This window comes from Saccopteryx leptura, chromosome 3, assembly GCF_036850995.1.
Source record: "Saccopteryx leptura isolate mSacLep1 chromosome 3, mSacLep1_pri_phased_curated, whole genome shotgun sequence".
NCBI lineage: Eukaryota > Metazoa > Chordata > Mammalia > Chiroptera > Emballonuridae > Saccopteryx > Saccopteryx leptura.
The window spans coordinates 16,236,969-16,256,779 of record NC_089505.1 but is presented as its reverse complement, the minus strand read 5'-3'; the positions used below and the strand labels follow the sequence as shown (position 1 = coordinate 16,256,779).

Here is a 19,811-nt window from a genome sequence, read left to right as displayed (position 1 = left end):
GATAAAGAGAGGAATGTTGTGGGAACCATAGAAGCAATAGCAATTAATGCCTTTTGATATTATATTGTTATTAAGCTATCATGCAGGTGTACTCCATGCATCTTTAAGTAAAAGTTATGCTTGATGTTATGCCAATTTCTCAGTAAACAAGCTTTTTGAAGTCTTGTGAATAAAAATAGGACACAGCGTGAACTCGGGGCCACTTGCCTGAGCGATCGGTGGTCCTTTGCTAGTCCACGATGATTTCGTCTGCTGATCTCTCTCTCTGCGCCCCTGACATATAACAACACCATTCTTCCCGGTGGCATTCTTTGCGAAGGAAGGAAGGAAGAAATGAAGGAAGGAAGGAAGGAAGGAAGGAAGGAAGGAAGGAAGGAAGGAAGGAAGGAAGGAAGGAAAAAAGAGCCTGACAAGGAAGGAAGGAAGGAAGGAAGGAAGGGAGGGAGGAAGGAAGGAAGGGAGGGAGGGAGAGAGGGACAAAGGGAGGGAGGGAGGGAGGGAGGAAGAAAGGAAGGAAGGGAAAAAAGTCTGACAAGGAAGGAAGGAAGGAAGGGAAGAAAGGAGGGAGGGAGGGAGGGAGGGAGGGAGGGAGGGAGGGAGGGAGGGAAGAAGGAAGGAAGGAAGGAAGGAAGGAAGGAAGGAAGGAAGGAAGGAAGGAAGGAAGGAAGGAAGGAAAAAGCCTGACCAGGCGGTGGCGCAGTGGATAGAGCCTAGGACTGCGATGTGGAGGACACAGGTTCAAAATCCTGAGCTCGCGAGTTTGAGTGCAGGATCATCTGGTTTGAGCAAGGTTCACTAGTTTGGACCCAAGGTCACTAGCTTGAGCAACTGGTCACTTGCTCTGCTGTAGCCCCATCAAGGCACATATGAGAAAGCAATCAATGAACAACTAAGGTGCCACAACGAAGAATTGATGCTTCTCATCTCTCTCCTTCCTGTCTATTCCTATCTGTCCCTCTCTCTGTCTCTGTCACACACATACAAAAAATAAAATTAAAATTAAAAAAGAATTTGGGTTTAAAAAATAAAGTGTTTCCTGTCCCTCCCGCTCTAGGTTCTGTGGGCCACGTGCAGAGGCTTTTTGGAGGGTGTCCTGAAGCCAGGCGGTGGCGGGGAGGGGGTACGTGCCACGGTGGAGGAATTAGGGTCGCTTCAAAATAGTAAGGAGTTGGAAGAACTGGTGTCCTTAGAGCACCAAAGAATTAGGTAATCATCAGTCTGAGCGGCGGTGAGAAGTGACTCATTGGATCTTAGTGTCTGTGAGCGGAGCCTAGATGGAGCTCCAGGATCGGCGATCAGCTGGCCGAGAGCGCGAAGTTCAAGGGTGGAGGCAGTGGAGGTGAGGAGGGGGTTCGCCTGGGAAAGTCGTGCGAGCACAGTAGGGTCGTGGAGCTGTCCTTGGGTGGCTACCCTGAGGGAAGGACCCCGCCCCTCCTGTCCACGCCCCTCCTGCCACGGGCTCAGGCTCCACTTCTCAAGAAGCTTCTAGTGCCGCGAGGTGCGGGTCAGTCCCTGTCCTGGCCTGGAAGGGCTCCACCAGCGAGGCAGCCGCGCCACCGCCGGGACGGTCCGGAACTCTACCCAGGGCATCGCCCTCTCCTCCCCGCTCCGCTTCCTCCCCGCCCTCCACTTCTCTCCCGCCGATCGCCGCCCCTCCGTCCCCCCCCCCCCCCCCGGGACACCGGCTTCGCTCCCTCCGATCGCCGCCGCTCCTCTCGCCCCCTCACCGCTTCTCTGCCTCCGATCGCCGTCCCTCCCTCTGCCGCTCTCTCTCCACCCCCGGCTTCTCTCCCTCCGGTTCCCGTATTGATATCCGTACCTTTCTCGGAGGTGCCAGCCCCGAACTTACGGCGGGGCGCAGCCCTGACACAGGACAGCAGCAGCAGCAGGAGCAGGAAGACCCGGCTGCACTTGGTGGGCGCAGTCATCCTGATCGGGGACAGAAGCCCAAGTGAAAGGCCCGGCGCGAACAGTCCGCACGCCCGCAGGAGGACCGCGGGCACCGCGCCCGCACGGCGCATGCACAGAGTGTTTATAGAGGTAGCTCCGCCCACTAGTTAGGCCCTATGCTACGGCACCTTGTCCTCCCCCTGCAGGTCGTCACAGGACTCCCAGCTTCTGTCTGCCTCCTTCCTCTGCTGGTGTTCTCTGTTCCCTCACCAAGAGCTGGTTCTGCTTCAAAGCTGAACACAAATATCACCTCCCACGATGTCTCCCTGACCCTCCTCAGGCTGAGTTATTGATACTTTCTTCTGTGTGTGCTAACATTCCAGTCCACAGTAAGACTATTGGACTTGGTGACTGCTGTTTGTGTATTTGTTTCCACACTTCAGGTGACCATTGGGAGCAGAATGTGTCCTTTTATCACTGTTATACTACAAGGTGCAATACATTCTATTGCTCTGCCATCTGTGCTAGATTGAATTCCCTGGGGAGCAGGCGATTAGTGGTGGTCCTTAAAGTTTCTGGCTCACTTTCCTGGACAAGTAGATGTGTCCAAACCATCTCTGACTCCACGGATGCAACCTCACTCCCAACTGTTCATCGCTCTGATGATTCCTGCCACCTCTTATGGTGGAACACTAATCCCTTTCTTTCCATTGAAGGAGGGAAGTAAGAGGCGCAGTTGCTCCTGACTTTTTTTTTAGGGGGAGGGTGCTTAGCCTTATGTGAGGACTGGGAGAGTCTATGAACCCCCATTCTGTTCCTTATCCACTGCACTAAATTAGAGAAATAGACAAAGCCCTCCCACTCCTCTCAGTTAAATGTCTGGATACCGTGTCCTTGTCCAGACCTGAGTCACTATATTCTCCAACCTGCCATCTATTACGTGAAAGAGAAGCCCAGGTCCAATGAGGAAGGACCTTCAAATCAACAAGTAAAAGTTCTTTCTGGCCTTTTCCAAGGACTCACATGGCCACTGACTCAGGTGAGTGTGAACGGATAGCAGACTCTGCCCAGACATTCATATGGGCATGTTGTGTTTCTATTTTCTTTTGTTTTTAGATATTTTTTACTTTTCTTTTTATTTATTTATTTATTATTCTTTTCTTTTCTTTTTGTATCTTTCTGAAGCTGGAAACGGGAGGCAGTCAGACAGACTCCCGCATGCGCCCGACCGGGATCCACCCGGCACGCCCACCAGGGGGTGACGCTCTGCCTCAATCAGAGCCATTCTAGTGCCTGAGGCAGAGGCCACAGAGCCATCTTCAGCGCCCGGGCCAACTTTGCTCTAATGGTGTCTTTAAAGCTGAAGTGAGAGGCTAGTAGGCAGCATCTAGTTAGGTCTTTAAAAAAATATTATTCATCCAGCCACTCTGACTTTTAAGTGGTGACATTAATCCACTTCTGTTTAGGTTTATTGATATGTGAAGACTCTGAAATGCATCTTATAAATTGCTTCCTGGTTGTTTATTTATGTGGTTTCTTTTCCTTCTGTTTCTGTCTACCTTTGTGACTTGAGACTGTCTGTGCTGGGTGCTCTGCCTCCCCTGTCCTTATCTTCAGGGACTCGGCTCCAGGTGTGTCGCTGTGCTGACCATGATGTCTACATGAGGCATTCCATGGACAAAACAGTCTTCAAGCTGATGACAACTTAACTCTATCTACAAAAGCTTCTCTATTTCACTCCCTCATTTTATTTGTTTGATGTCCTCATTTACCTCTTTTTAGATTGTGCATTTGTCAGCATTATAGGATCCATAATTACTTTAGTTCTCTCTTCCTCTGAGTTTTATACTACAGTTACGGGGTTAGCACACCATCTTCTTATAGATTGGAGCTCTCTGCGTCTTACTGTGCATTCACTTTCCCGGCGTGTCGTTCACTTTCATGTGTTTTTATGTTGGTCAGTAGGGTCTTTTAGTTCAGTATAAAGAACTCCTTCCAGCATTTCTGGAGAAGCAGGCCTAGTGATGAACTCCCTCAGCTTTTGTTTGTGAAGGAAATGAATTCTCCTTCAAATCTGAAGGAGAACTTTGTCAGATTGGGGAATCCTGGTTGACAACATTTTCTTTGGACATTTTGAATAAGTCATTCCCCTCTATCCTGGCCTTTAGGGTTTCTGCTAAGCAAACAGCTGACAACCTCCTGGGGGTTCCTGTGCTGGTAACAATCTTTTTTTATGTAACTGCTTTTAGAATTCTGTCTTTATTCTTAAATTATGATAGTTTTATTTCATGGGCCTTGGAGAAGGTATTTTTGCACTGAGATAACAGGATGATTTATCAGCTGCATGTATTTGAACGCTCAGTTCTCTCCCCAGGTCTGGGCTGCTTCTGAGCTATTATTTCTGTAAATAAGTTTTCTACTCCTTTCTCTCTTTTTCTAGAACCCTGATTATTTTCATATTTTTTATTTTCACAAAATTTCATAGACCATGTAGGCTTTCTTCACTTTTTATCCTTTTTTTTTTCTCCTTTGTTCTCCTGTAACTGGGTTATCTCAGATTTCCTGGCCCCTAACTCACTTATTCTTTCCTCTGTTGGCTCTACTCTGCTGTGGATGTGCTCTGTTGCATTTTTATTCCATTCATTGCGTTCCTCAGCTCCACAATCTGATTCTTTTTTGCAATTTCTGTCTCTTTCATAAAAACCTCATTTTGATGATATATAAATATTTTTTGTAAGATTTCATTGAATTGTTTTTCTGAGATTTCTTGTAGCTCAATGAGTTTCTTCATACAGCAATTTGAATTTATTTATTAGCTAAATCACAAATTTCTGGGCCTTTAAGCTTAGTATATGGAGAACTATTATTTATTTTGCAATGGCATATTTCCTTGATTTGTCATTAATCGTGTAGTTTTGGAAGCTACAAAATGTGCACATGACGAATTAGACACCCCCTGAGTCTGTTGGGTGGTGGTGAGTATCTGTGGTTCTCTCTCTCTGTCATGTACGCTGCTCCACTCTTCTTGCTCCACCTCATGGCCGAATTCTTACCGTTTATATTTTCTCTCTTTTTATACAACTAAAAGACACTTCTGTTTTATTTTCGGGAAGGTGGGTGCCATAGCTCAACTCTGTGGTTTGTCCCTTGCCCATGGTCACGGCCTGTTTTCAGGGTGCCCTCTCTGTCTGCGGGGGCTCTCACACTGCCCAAAAAATGCCCACTTGGAGCCAGCTGCACAGGGTGGGGAGGTGTGGCTTCGCACTGCACTTGCTGTTGGGGTGGCGTTGCCCAGGGACCTGGAAGGGCCATCTCCAGGTGGGGTGCTCCCTGCTCGTGGAGAATGCAGCCACCAGGAACAGCCTCCCCTACCTGCCTGCTTCCCGGCCTCCCCCTCCCCTCAGTGATGGACGTCCCTCCCCAGGCCCTTGGGTGTACGTGGAGAGAATTAGTTTCTCCAGGGCTATCTGCTCCCCTGAGGCCCTGGGGTACTCACTCCCCTCTCCTCTTCCCTCCCAGCTCAGAGGGGTCTCCGGCCCAGTAACATCAGTAGTGAGTAGTGGTGTCTTTGGTGGGAGGAAGGAGCTTCTCCACCATGGCCATGGGGCCTGCGGCAATACCGTGCTTCTTGCTTCCGTGCAGTGGCGGAACCCCCTGGGGAGGCTGGACTCGCGGTCCCCTCCCCGTGGGGATCTGCTCAGCTCAGTCCGTCCAGGCTGTCCCCCTCTGCAGATTGTCACCCCAAACAGAGGACTGTGTTCTATGTTTGCTTACAACAAACTAAGCTCCTGTAACTGCTCATCTTTGCGGGAGCATGGAGCCATCGTACCAAGTGTGGCCAACAGTTTTTGCCCCAGGCCAGATTAGAAAGAAAACTTTTATCACAGGCTGGATGAAATATTAAAATTAAAAAATATTAAATACAAAAACGATTCATTTAAGTAAACAAAATTTTACTATGTAATTTGTTTATGAATAAATGTACGTAATTTAGTACAACAAATTAACAAAAAAATCTTTATAATGGTATTTTTTAAAAAAATAAAGAAGTATCAGGAATCTATTCGACCAATTATTGGAAGTTGACCCTAGATTAGTCACACGTGGAATTTTTTCCGCATGTAACTTCTTTTTTTTTTTTTTTTTGTATTTTTCTGAAGTTAGAAACAAGGGGGCAGTCAGACAGACTCCCGCATGCGCCCAACTGGGATCCACCCAGCACGCCCACCAGGGGGCGATGCTCTGCCCATCTGGGGCATTGCCCTGTTGCGACCAGAGCCATTCTAGCGCCTGAGGCAGAGGCCATGGAGCCATCCTCAATGCCAGGGCCAACTTTGCTCCAATGGAGCCTCAGCTGCAGGAGGGGAAGAGAGAGACAGAGAGGAAGGAGAGGGGGAGGGGTGGAGAAGCAGATGGGCACTTCTCCTGTGTGCCCCAGTCAGGAATCGAACCCGGGACTCCTGCATGCCAGGCCGAAGCTCTACCACTGACCCAACCGGCCAGGGCCTTGTAACTATCTTCTTAAATATCTCAATTTCCAATAATCAAAGATGCTTCTGCTTCTGAGTAGCTAAGATTATAACTTTCATTGTTGTACAATGGTTAGATATCACAGTTTATGTATAATGATTTAAAAGTATCAGTTTTTATTTCCACAGTGCGTCTTGTGGAAAATATTAAAAATCTAATAGCAGGCCACATAAGCTCATTATGCTGGCCAGATCTGCATAGTGGGCCATATGTTGGCCATGCCTGCCGTACACAGCACATGACTGCGTGAGCGAGGCCGGACCTGCCACTGGGGCCTGTGCCCCACCGTCCTAGGGCACTGGAGGTATGGGTGGTCACAGACAGTGATCATGTGGACTTCCCGGCACCCTGAGTGGAGAATCACGATCTAGAGCCAGAGGGTCAGAAGCAAGGCCGTGCCACCTAAAGCAGGAAACTCTCACCTTTACATGTGGCTCCTGGCCTGACCAGCGGTGGTGCCGTGCACACAGCGTCAACCTGGGATGCTGAGGTCCCAGGATTGAAACCCCAAAGTAACCAGCTTGAGTGTGTGGTCATTGAGATGACCCCAAGATCGCTGGCTTGAGTAAGGGGTCACTGGCTCAGCTGGAGCCCCTGGTCAAGGCACAAATGAAGATTAATGAACAAGTAAGGTATCACAACTATGAATTGATGCTTCTCAACTCTCCCTTCCTCCTCTTCCTTTCTCACCCCCGCCTTCTCCACACCTCGCTAAATAAATAAATAAATGAGCAAATAAGCAAATAAATAAATAAATAAATAAATAAATTCAAGTGGCTTTTGCTATGGTCCCAGGGTGTGGTGGAGAAGAACTGTTCAACATGAGGGCTCAATATACTGAGTCCTGAGATCATATCATCTCAGCTGTCATAAAATAGAAGTTATTTTCCTACACTGAAATGACTTGGGTCACAGGGAAGAAATTACATACAGAAGTAGGTGGCCTAATCTTGTCACCGGAAATACAGCAGCAAAACCTGAAGCTCACACCGATGGCTTCATGCAGTGTCTGCCATGGCTGCCTTGAACCAGGAAATCTAGTGTATAGAAAGGGGGGAGCAGTGGCCCCTTCCTGGGGGAACCACATTATCTCACATTCACTCCCCTCAGAAGCCACAGACAGGACTCTTCAACACAGGCCCAGGCATCCTGGGAGATGATTTCCTAGGGGAATGGTCACCCACATCTGGAACACCCTATGTACCCTGAATCTGTGGGACAGTGGCCACATCTGGTCCCTCCTGAGACCTCCTTCAGGCTTCATGTGGACCACTGCCCCTGGGCTCCAGTATGGCGGCCTACGCTGCAGGTTCTAGACTTGACAGAAAATGTAATCTCATGAGGAAATTCTTTGTAATAAATCTGTCTGACTATATATATGTGTCTAGTATGTATCTATCCATCCACATATTGAGTTCTGTGAACAGACAGAGAGGTGGAATTATGCACGCGCGCGCGCACACACACACACACACACACACACACACACACACGCAACAACCGGATCTATTTCAGAAAACCTGTCTTGGTTACCAGGGAGCTCCAGCATCCCAGTGAGGGTCAGGTCTGTAACGGTGACTTTGCCCACCTCCCCCTGCAGCCTGGGCTGACCACGCTGATGAGGTGGAGGAGGGAGGAGCTGACCAAGGCCCCAGCACAGAAGGGGAGAAGGGAACAGGGGGTAGGGACTATCTCTGAAGATGCAGCAGGATTGATGTAATTTGTTGAGCTGTTTACCTTTTTTCAACAAATCCTGAAAATCATGTTTTTCTTCAATACAATTATTTATTTATTTATTTATTTAAAGATTTTTATTTATTCATTATAGAGAAGGGGGGGGAGAGAGAGAGAGAGAAGGGGGGAGGAACAGGAAGCATCAACTGACATATGTGCCTTGACCAGGCAAGCCCAGGGTTTTGAACCGGCAACCTCAGCGTTTCCAGGTTGATGCTTTATCCCACTGCGCCACCACAGGTCAGGCTACAATTTTTTAATAATAAAACCTTGTGAAACAAGCATACACTGATCCAGAACTTGTGGTACTACTATACAGAGAACTTTTCTTCCTGAGCCACATGACAGTAAGCTGTCACCCTGAAGTCCCTTCATCTTTTGTGATGTCCTGTGATGCCATGTATGTTATTGTGTATGCCCTACAAACCAGGACCCTCTCCAATATCACCTCAGTACAGTGACCACAGTGGAATTCACATCAACACATTACAGCTATCACATCCTGAGAGCCCATTCAAGTTTCAACAGTTGTTCGATAACGTCCTTTAGACACAAAGGAAATGATGGATTTAGGTATTCTTCATTTCCTTGATACACTGAAGATGTGGGTTATAGTTTTTATTTGCCTTTTTAGTTGCTCTGTATAATTTCTAAGGGAATGTAGAGAGATTTAGATTTAAGTGGCCAATGTAACTGTGTACGTCAGTCAGTCATCCTCAAATATATATATGAAAGGTTTAACAGTAGAGGCAGTCCCTGGGTTATGAATGAGATAGGTTTTCTAGGTTTAAAAATATTTATGTATATGCCCAGAAAGGTCAAAATAAATACTATGTTAAAACAAACATCTAAGTTGCATTTAACAGGTAAATGTACCTGTCCCAACGTGCACACAAATTCAACCTGAGAACCTACAGAACCTATCTCATCCATAACCCAGGGGCTGCCTGTGTTAAATTGTGTATTTTGATTGTTTCATTTCTGATAGTTCAGATTGTTTTTCCTCAAGTAGGGAGAATCATAAATCTTTAATCAACATTGAACAATGTATTCTACTTCAGTAGGGTATTATTGTTCATTTTCTGCTGTGACACACACACTAGACTACACAACCATGTGCCTCCATGCTTTTTGGCCCACGCTTGTCAGTCTGGGACTCACACCGGAACTTCTGTGTAGTAGGATAAGTCTTCATCCATCGCAGGGATGCAGTGACATATCTAAAAGGAGTGACTCCATTAGACTTCTGTTAACAAAGTAAGAGAATGCCTGATATCCCATCCCCTGCCCACCACTTCGTATATAAGCTGGAATTTGGTCAATGTCATGGGTGTTCAGGGTATCCCATTGTTCTTGTTATCTTGAGGATTTGGGAGCACGGTCAATATTTGCAAGGTCTTATTCACCATCTGTGAATGGCTCCAAGCATTTGCCCAAATGTAATTCTCTAATTTAGGAGAAGTAGACTTATTTGTTTATGGGAGCTTGTTATATATTATGAATACTAATCATTTGTAATAAATAGAACAACTCTGAGACAGAGAGGCGTTTCTGCTTGAAGACTGAGTTCTCACTGCAGGAGGTGAGCTGGGGGCTGGGATCACAGGAGAGTAGCTGTGGAGGGTCGGGAATAGGGTGAAATCAGAAAGATTCTCAGCACTTAAGTCCCAGAATGTTTGTTTGCACCCACAGCGTCACCATGATGTCTGAAACCAACACAAGATGCCTGTTAATTTAAGAGTGAACTTTAAATTTTTTGTTTTCATGAGACATCTAGTGGAATCCCTGGTACTATCTACGACCTAACATGGAGGAAGAGTGAAATGTCATAAATCCTCCACGGCAGGGGTCCGGAACCAGATGTGGCTCTTTTGATGGTTGCATCTGGCTCGCAGACAAAGCTTTAAAAAAAATGTTAAAAATATAAAACATTCTCATGTATTACAATCCATTCATTTCCTACCGCTCATGTTCATGGTTGCAGGTGGCTGGAGCCAATCACAGCTGTCCTCCTGGACGACACCAAATTTATATTGGATAATGCATAATGTACACGAGTTGTTGTATGGCTCTCACGGAATTACATTTTTTTTTCTGAAGCTGGAAACGGGGAGAGACAATCAGACAGACTCCTGCATGCGCCTGACCGAGATCCACCCGGCACGCCCACCAGGGGCGAGGCTCTGCCCACCAGGGGGCGATGCTCTGCCCCTCAGGGGCGTCGCTCCGCTGCGACCAGAGTCACTCTAGCGCCTGGGGCAGAGGCCAAGGAGCCATCCCCAGGACCCGGGCCATCTTTGCTCCAATGGAGCCTCGGCTGCGGGAAGGGAAGAGAGAGACAGAGAGGAAGGAGGGGGTGGGGGTGGAGAAGCAAATGGGCGCTTCTCCTATGTGCCCTGGCCGGGAATCGAACCCGCGTCCCCCGCACGCCAGGCCGACGCTCTACTGCTGAGCCAACCGGCCAGGGCCACGGAATTACATTTTAAAATATGTGGCATTCATGGCTCTCTCAGCCAAAAAGTTTCCCGACCCCTGCTCTACAGGGTTATAAAATACAACGCAAGAACTAAAATAATTAAAAATAGGACTGCTTTATGACCCAGCAATCTTGCATCTGGGAATATATTCGAAGAAACTCATAACACTGATTTGAAAGAATACACGCACCCCAATGTTCATTACAGCAGTATTTACCATAGCCAAGATGTGGAAGCAACCAAGTGCCCAACAAGTATCTGAGTGGATAAAAAAAAATTCGTTTGACACATCTTCACAATGGAATACTGCTCTGCTGTAAAAAAGGAGGATATCTTACCTTTTGGAACAGCGTGAATGAACCTGAGACATTGTGCCAAGTGAAATAAACCAGTCAGAGAAAGACAAGTACCATATGATTCAGTTACATGTAGAACCTAATGAACAAAATAAACTAGCAAACAAAATACAGACAGACACATGGACACAACAAACCAGACAGCTGTCAGAGGGGAAGGGTAGGGGGACTGGGTGAAAAGGTGAAGGGATTAAGCAAAAAAGAAACAAAACACTCATAGTCAGAAAAAACTCTGTTATTCTCAGGGGCATTGGGATCTAGGTCTTTAGCATACGTTGTGTTTGGCTCAAATAAACTAAAAAAATTCTCTAGAAAACCAAAAATAAAACAAAACTTCAAAGTAATTAAGTTTTTCAGAATATAAAGATGTTTATTTAGATATCATTAAATTTACATAAGTTACTTAATGAAAACATTCATAACTATAATTTTGTGCTTTTAAAATACACGATTGTGTCTGAGGACACAGAGAAGCCCTGATTTCTGAGTTTGGCACCGTCATTTTCAAAAACAAGGTCACGATGCAGAGACGTACCTGATCGTCCACAAAGAAGGGAGAATATGGAAAGTGCTCTCTTTGTGGAGATTTCTTACTGTAGCTACTACACTTTACATGTGGGAATTACATCTCTTAGCACCGAAGAAAGCGCATAATATTTTAAAAAGCACCAGAGAGGATAATCAGCAAATGCAAAAAGGACGTGAGGTGTTTGTTGCATCTACTGTCTCATCCGGGTCTGACGGTGGCCTCTGGACTTGGAAGGTTCGAGAACGAACAGCAGGTCATCCACAGGCTGCCAACCAGAAGAGAGAGGTGCTGAGATGGACCACATGGTCACGGGCTTCTCAGCAGCAGCAGCAGCAGCCTGCAGAAAAGAACGCGGGTTGGTCCCAGTGGCTGCAGAAATCCTGGGTCAATTCTCCTAGGGCTGCAGCACCCACCACTCCCCACCTGGAACCCTCCACTCAGTAAGTCCTGTATCCCCTGAGCCTTCCCCCCGCCCTGGGACCAGCACCTGCACCAACCTCTGTCCCCCTTTCGCATATCACAGAGCTAGTCCAAGGGCCTGTACAGAGCTGCTGGGCTCACAGCTGACGTGAGTAATGAACCAATCTGCTCCCTTCACGCAGGGCCTGATTCTCCCAGGTCTGGGAGGGCCTAACGGGCCTGGTGGGAGCTCTGACGGAGAGGGGCCTGCAGCCTGACACTGGGTGTGGGGGGGAGGGTTGCAGACCAACATCCTTCTTTCCCATCTGTCAGCCTTTTACCTGGCAACACGGGAAACTCTCAGCATGACGGAGCCAGCCCTGGACCACCCATTCCTGGTCAGCCCCACTTCTCTCCCGAGTCACCTCTGCTCAAGACACGGCCCCTCCGAGGCTCAGGATCTGAGTCTGAGGAGGCTGGCTGCCAGGTGATTGCACCAGGGCTCAGCCAGGAATCCCAGGGTCCATGGAGAACTGGCCTCCTGCTAACCACGTCCTGCACAGTCCCCACTGTGCACCTGCTGCCTTACCCGCTGTCCCCAAAGCAACTTTCTCTGGGAACTCAACCCTAAAACCAGCCTTTTAAGTTGAGTTCAAGGCCTACCACGCCTCTTACTGGGATTAGAACTTGGCCCCTCTCCTCTGAGCCCCCTGGATATTCCCCTTCCGGTGGAGACACCACAGGGAGCCACCAGGCTGCTCTCTCTGCAATGTGAGTACTGTCCATGCCCTGTGTGCCTGCTGTCCCCGCACCCCCCGCACTGGGCCCAAACACACTCCCCAACCAGAGAATCTGAGTCAGGACTGAAATCACTAACCCTTCAGCATCAACAGGCCTGAAGCCTGGGTGTGGGCCCTCCCACCCCCTCTGGCATTAACAGTGAGCACCCAGCACAGCTCAGGGCAGAGCTTGTCCAAGTCACTTCTATAAAGTGGTAAGAGGTCTCATTTCCACAAGGAGAAGGGTCAGGGAGGGGACATGGGTCCCCCTGGGAATTCACCTTCCCCTTTCCTCTCTCCAAGCCATCTGCCCCTCAGTTTCCACTCAGTTCTGACCTCCATACCTTTAACGTATGGACCAAGCAGGATGCCCACTATGATCATGCAGGTGACAATCGGAGGGAATTTCTGGGTGAAGAATGTCACAATCAAGTTTTTGAATTGAGCTGAGGCAATGGTTGGTACAGCTGTGTTTGAGGCTGTGGCTGGCGTGGCTGTGCCTGTGGCCGTGGTGGCTGTATCTATAATGGAAACACAAGAGTGACATCCTGTCCAGACCCCAATTCTGAGGAGACCCCTCCTCAGTCCCTGCTGCCCGGGGTACTCCCACAATGCAGACAGTTCTACTCCTCTATGCATGACAGCCACTGTGACAGACCCTGGACTTGGAACCAAGAGAGGAGATAAGTCCTGTCCCCTGGGGCTCATGCAGCTAACGTGGGAAAAAGGGTCACAACATATCCAGTCCCTGCTGTGACAAAAGTGGAGGTGACACAGGAGGAAGGTGGTAGAGGAATTCTCCCATGAGCTGATTGGAGGTGGTTTTGAAGGATTTCCAGAACTAGCAGGGAAGGCAAAGAAGAAAAGTGATGCTAAGAAAGGGGAACAGTACAAGAAACAGGTGTGGCCTGACCAGGTAGTGGCGCAGTGGATAGAGCGTCAGCCTGGGATGCTGAGGACTCAGGTGTGAAGCTCTGAGGTTTCTGGATTGAGGGCAGGCTTATCTGGATTGAGTGTGAGCTCACAAGCTTGAGTGTGGGGTCGCTGGCTTGAGTGTGGGATCATTGAAATGACCCCATGGTCGCCGGCTTGAAGCCCAAGATCGCTGGCTCAGCTGGAGCCCCCTGGTCAAGGCACATATGAGAAAGCAATCAATGAACAACAAAGTTGCTGCAATAAAGATTTGATGCTTCTCATCTCTCTCCCTTCTTGCCTGTCCCTGTCCCTCTCTCCTGTTTAAAAAAAAAAAGAGAGAGAGAGAAAGAAAAGAAAAAGAAACAGGTATGAAAACAGAATAATGCCCTCATGTTTGGAGTCAGCAAGAAATCCACGGTGATGCTCCAATATGTAGTGAGAAAGAGAGGCTGGGAGGTGAGAAGGGAACACAGGGATGGTGGACACACCAATGGCCGCTATTTGCCAGAACCCCACCGTGAATGGATTACTTTCTCATACCACACACAACACTGAGACACACAGACACAGTGTCAGTGTCATTTCCAGAGACCTATGACTTCAGCCCCTCTGCACAGTTACCTTTTGTGTCCAACGTTTCATTCTGGGGTCCCAAAACTCTAAGGACCTTCACACAGTCTCCAGCTGCACTCATAACAAAAAGATGTGTCAAATATGTGTTATTTTCCAATATTTCTTTTAACTTTCTGCCTTCATCATTGAACTATGCGAAATTTCTGGTCTTCGCATCAAAGTGAAGAGACTCTTTTCCTTTTATAACAAATATCCAGAATGCGCTGTTTCCATCGACTTCCTTCTCACACCGCATCTCGCCCTGTAGGGAGTGGAAACCTGTCCCCACAGTCACGGGGAAAAGGTCAGTCTCAGGCTGTGACAGGTCCCCCACCCCCGATCCAGCTCTCTGCTCCCTCCCCTCCTGTGTCCTGGTCCTGCTCCATCCTCTGTGTCCCGCCCTGGCTGCTGGGCCCCTTGGGTGGGACCACTTTTCAATATTTACATAAACACACAGCTCCCTAACCCTGCAGCACTGCTCACACCAGGTTTGGGTCTGGAAACTTACCGATGCTTTTACTCTCAAGCAGTGTCTTTACAAGCTCTTCCATCGGGTCATTCACGGTTCCTATCATGCTCTCCAAGGCCTCACTGGCATTCCCCTGCATCCTCAGAGGACCAGTGCATTCAACCTTCTGTTTACTACAGATACAATTCCATGTGGTTCCATTGACCTGGATTTCTTTACACCATGATTGTCCAGAACTGAGCTTAGTAGTGATGCTGAATTTGAGGCTCAGAGAAAAATAATCTGTAGGAAAAGTGGAGGTGACAGTTCAGGTTGGAAGAAAGGGACCCACAAACACCACTGTTCCATGTCTGTCACAGCAAGAAACTCCCCTCAGCATAACTGACCTGCCCAGCCCCGCCCTTCACCAGGTGAAGGCTAATGGCCCTCCCTTGCTTGAGAAGGATGGGAGGCCTCTGCCTGGCAGAAAAGTACACGTCCCCAGAAATGTCCCCTCTGTCCACCAGGCAGGACCCAGTGTCAGTCAGTCCAGCAGCAGTCCAGGGATGTCCAGGCTGGCTGGGGAGAAAGAGGTCTTGCTGCCAGAGAGTCAGGAGCTAGCTCAGTGCATTGTGCCGAGATGGTATGTGGGGGCCGCCCCCGAGGGGGCTGGATGATGGGGGGGCAGGTGGGAAGGGAACCCATTGTCAGACAAGGAGAATGGACAAGTATCGGTCAGGGGACTCAGCACGGCTCTGGGACAGAATGCTTGCAGGCTGCTAGCATGGGTCTTGGGAGTTGGGGAGAAAAGAGGGCTACACCGCAAGGAATACAATTATTAGGAGCTTCCAAGACAGAGAGTAGAGAGAGGGCTTAAAAGACTCAGAGAAATACATACGTCAGAATGGGTAGGTCTACGGCCATCCCAACCTGAACGCACCGATCTCGTCTGATCTCAGAAGCTAAGCAGGGTCGGCCTGGCTAGTACTTGGACGGGAGAATGGATAGAGTATGAAATGTCAGAACAACCAGGAAATGCTCGCCAACTGTGCTCAAGGGAAGGCCTGAGGACTCTTTGTTTTCTGAACTCATATAAAGAACTCATGGTGATGATGGGGTTCAAGGCTGGTCACCCTAATTGTGCCACTCTGACATATTGATTACTTTGAGTAAATTAACTTAAGAAACAACTGGAGCAAGAAGGACATGCTGAGCCTCTTGTGTCCCATTGAAAGCAGGAGATAAATCTTTCGTGGGACATATACCTTCCCTGTACTAGGAGTTAGAGAGACGTCCTTTGCACCAGAGAAAGGGAACTGAGGCACAAGAAGGCTGTATAAACAAACCTTCTTCCTTCATTTCTAATTGACTACTCCAACCCAAACACCTCTTTCAATTCTTCACAAATTTATGATTTCTTTGTTTAAAAGATATAAAGTCTGCTTACTTTGGTCACTTCAGAGAGTCTCATACTTTAATGACCTCCTATATGTACCTCATTTAATTGGTTTTCACCCATTATCGTGTCCCGTTTCAATTTAACTGTTAGACCAGCCAGAAGAACCTAAAGAGTAGAAAAAAAAATTGTTCCTTCCCAACACTGAGGACAACATCGCTGTCCTGTATCTCAGTGCTGGCTGTCTCTGATGGCAGGGATTGGCAGTGGGGAGGGTATTCCAGAAATAGGCTCCCAGTAGTGATGGAGATGAAAAATCCTGAAATAATACATTTGAGATATAGGCGTTCAACTGTTACAAGCAGTTGAAATGATGAGGAAGGTTGAAATGCCAGCTAAGAGCCTGGCCCACAGAGGACTACCCCTTTGGCTCATAGAATACAGTGATCCTAGAGGCAATATGGATGGACAGCCAACCCAGAGAACACTGGATTTAAGTAATAAAGTCAGTCTAAACACAAAGACGGGTGATTAGCAGGAGAAAAGTAATGTGCCACCAAGAGGCCAGATACTTTGCTGAGTTTCTGGGGCAGAATCACTTTTCAGAACTGGAACCCACTCATAGAAGGAGAGACCAGGATCCAATGAGGAGGGACCCTTCAAGTTGACAACAAGTTCACTGATTCCTTCTGGCCTTCCCCAAAGCACCATGTGGTCACTGACTTGGGTAAGGGTACACTGGGAAACAGGAGCTGCCCGGACATTCATATTGGACTTAGTGTGGGAGTAGGCATCATCCCCAGAGATTGGATATATCATCACAGGCCCTGTTACTGAAGAGGTGCTTGGGGTGGGGCCCAGGTAATGAGCAGATACCTGTCCCAGCTCCTGCTCATTGTGGTGTCATTTAGTTTAGCAACTCACACAGCGGTCATTTCACATTCCCCAGATTTGTAACAAAAAAAGAAAATCATCGTAGTTAGTGAATTACTTGTAGGTTGAGGGCCACACAGTAGGGAAATGCAAGTACAACCTTCTAAAACTCTCATTTTTTCCTCCAAATTTATTGTTAAAACAGTATCTGATTCTGAATAAAATGACAGAGAAGAGTACCAATCTTAAAGCCTCTGTAAGATTTCAGAAGTATGATCATTTCCTACCTGTATTTAATTGCCAGCTTTTTTCACACATTTGCTAGAAATGGTACCCATTAAATACTTCAGGCTTTGCAGATGGTAGATCTCAGTTGCCACCACTCAGCACTGCTACTGTAGTATGAAAGGCAGTATAGATAATATCTGAATGGATGAATGAGGCTGGACCTTGTTCTAGAGACACAGACCCATAATAATAGACCTATAATAAGAGATATCTGTAGTAGGATGAGGGACAATTGCGATTTCATGGCATCATTACTAGAGAATTACAACACAGAACCCTAGTTTTCAGAATAAAGGAATTGTCACTTGCAGCAGGGAAATCCACCCCATGTAAAAAGGCTGCTGGTAAAGCCCTAGAGTCTGGTAGAGATGAGGCCTCTGGGCATGTGCAGTCAGAGTCACTCATCATGAATATCATTAAGTTAGGTAAGCTCAGCGGTCATGACAGAAGTGATTCATCAAGCGATAATATGGGCAGGAGCACAGGGAACCAATGAGGTGTAGAAGCAGGTGGTGCTGATCTTGACACCAGAAATATACCAGCACTACCCTAAGCTCACACCTGTGGCTTCAGGTAGTATCAGTCCTGGTACCTCGGATTGAGGAATCCAGTCTACAGAAAGCAGGGGAGCACTGGCCCCTTCCTCTGGGACCCACAGCCTCTCACAGTCACGCCACCCAGAAGCCACAGTCAGAAGAGGGCATGTTTCTCACCCTTCAACACGCACTGGAGGAACCCTGGGAGATGATTTCCCAGTGGACAGGGCATCCATATGTGGAACACCCTAAATGTGGGGTCAGGATCTAGGGCAGTATCTAAATCTGGCCCCCCAGTCATTGCATGTTGTCTTTGGCTGCTTTCCAACCATAAACATGGAGGGAGGAGCCTAGTACATACAGACAGATAGTAAGTGGTCTGCAGAGATCATACAATTCACTATCTTACCCTTTGTGACAGCACGGATGGACCTAGAGGATATTATGCTAGGTGAAACAAATCAGTCTGAGAAAGACAAATACCAGATGATTTCCCTTGTATGTGGAATCTAAAGAGCAATATAAAGAAACAGACAAAACTGAAACAGACTCATAGATACAGAGAACAGACGGATAGTTGCAGAGAGAAAGTGATTGGGAGACTTGGTGAAAAAGGTGAAGAGATTTGGAAGAACAGATTGATAACTACAGAATAGTTATGGGGTGTAAAGTACAGCACAGAAGATTAAGTCAACAATATTGTAATAAGTGTGTGAGGTTCCTGGCAGGTACTTGAAATATCGGGGTGGGGACACTCAGTAAAATATGTAATTGTCTAGCCACTATGCTGTACACCTAAAACTAATACAAAGTAATACTGAATGTAAATGGTAATTGAAAAAATAAAACAAAAGAGTTACAATGAATGGCAGTGTGATTAAAAATGAAGATTTTTAAATACAAAAAAAAAAAAAAAAAAAAAAACCCAAAAAATAAAAGAAAAAGAAAGAAGAAAAAGTTTGCAGGGTCCTTCCTGCACGTAGGACCTTTAGGTGCTTGTCTTTTCAGGAGGTGGACAATGTGGGTTTGGGATGGAAGAGTGTCCTTCCTTACTGTCCTTCAGACTGCTACACTTTGCAAAAATGTGCTTCTTGTCCCTCCTGCTTTATGTTCTGCGGGCCACGTGCAGAGGCTTTTTGGAGGGTGTCCTGAGCAAGGGGGATAAGGGGCCACGAGTGGAGGAATTAGGGTCACTTCAAAATGGTAATATGTTGGAGGCAGTGGTGTTTTTTACAGCAAAAAATTGAGTAAAAAATGCTGTGAGCCATGGTGAGGAGCAGTGACTCATCAGGGGAAGTATCCGGCGAAGTGAGCAGCTAGGGACTACAGGATCAGCGATCAGTCAGAGGAGAGCGTCTAGAAGTTCAAGAGTGGAGACAGCGGGGTGGAGCGGGGGGGCGGGGGGGGGGCGGTTTGCGACAGGAAAGTCCTGCCAGCACAGTAGGGTCCTGCGTCTGTCTGTGGGTCGCTACCCTGAGGGAATGACCCGGCCCCACCCCGTCCTGTCCACGCCCCTCAAGCCAAGGGCTCGGGCTCCTCTTCCCAAGAAGCTTCTAGTGCCGCGAGGTGCGGGGTGGGGGCTCCCGCCCACCTCAGTCCCCGCCCTGGCCTGGAAGGGCTCTCCCAGCGAGGCAGCCGCGGCGGCCCCGGAGATGATAGAGGAGGGGTCGGCGGTGCCGCCGCGCCACCCGCTGGACGGTCCGGAACCCCACCGCGGGCACCCCCGCCGCCCTCCTCCCCACTCCGCTCCCCTCCTCCCTATCGATCGCCGCCCCTCCCCCGCCCCCGGTCACCGGCATTTTTCCTCCCGATCGCCCCGACCCACGCCCGGTACCCGCATTTCTTTCTCCGATCGCAGCCCCTCTCCCCGCACCCCCCCCCCGCCTCCGGCAGCTCTCCTTCCGAACCGCCGCCGCTCCACCCGCACCCCCGTCACCGGCTTCTCTCCCTCCGATCGCCGCCCCCACTCCCGACCCCCCCCCCCCCCCACGGCTTCTCCCTCCGGTTCCCGTATTGATATCCGTACCTTTCTCGGAGGTCCCAGCCCCG

At 48.2% G+C, this 19,811-nt stretch overlaps 1 protein-coding gene and 1 long non-coding RNA gene across 5 annotated transcripts in view; one reads left to right on the top strand and one right to left on the bottom strand.

Moving 5' to 3' along the window:
• The window catches only part of LOC136398720 (retinoic acid early transcript 1E-like), a 43,922-nt gene that overhangs the window by 12,062 nt on the left and 12,049 nt on the right, over positions 1–19,811 (bottom strand). The window contains exon 1 of one of the 4 annotated variants that reach the window (XM_066372997.1): positions 1,820–2,021. The exons of 2 other annotated variants lie outside the window; for them this stretch is intronic. In XM_066372997.1, the coding sequence (XP_066229094.1) occupies positions 1,820–2,021 (202 nt within the window). Of the gene's footprint in view, positions 1–1,819; positions 2,022–19,811 lie in introns of those variants that run through there. One more of the 4 variants, XM_066372999.1, reaches the window with a different exon arrangement.
• On the top strand, positions 1,056–2,923 carry LOC136398725 (uncharacterized). Its single transcript, XR_010750039.1, has 3 exons — positions 1,056–1,339; positions 1,831–2,040; positions 2,793–2,923. It is a non-coding gene; the product is annotated as an uncharacterized lncRNA (long non-coding RNA).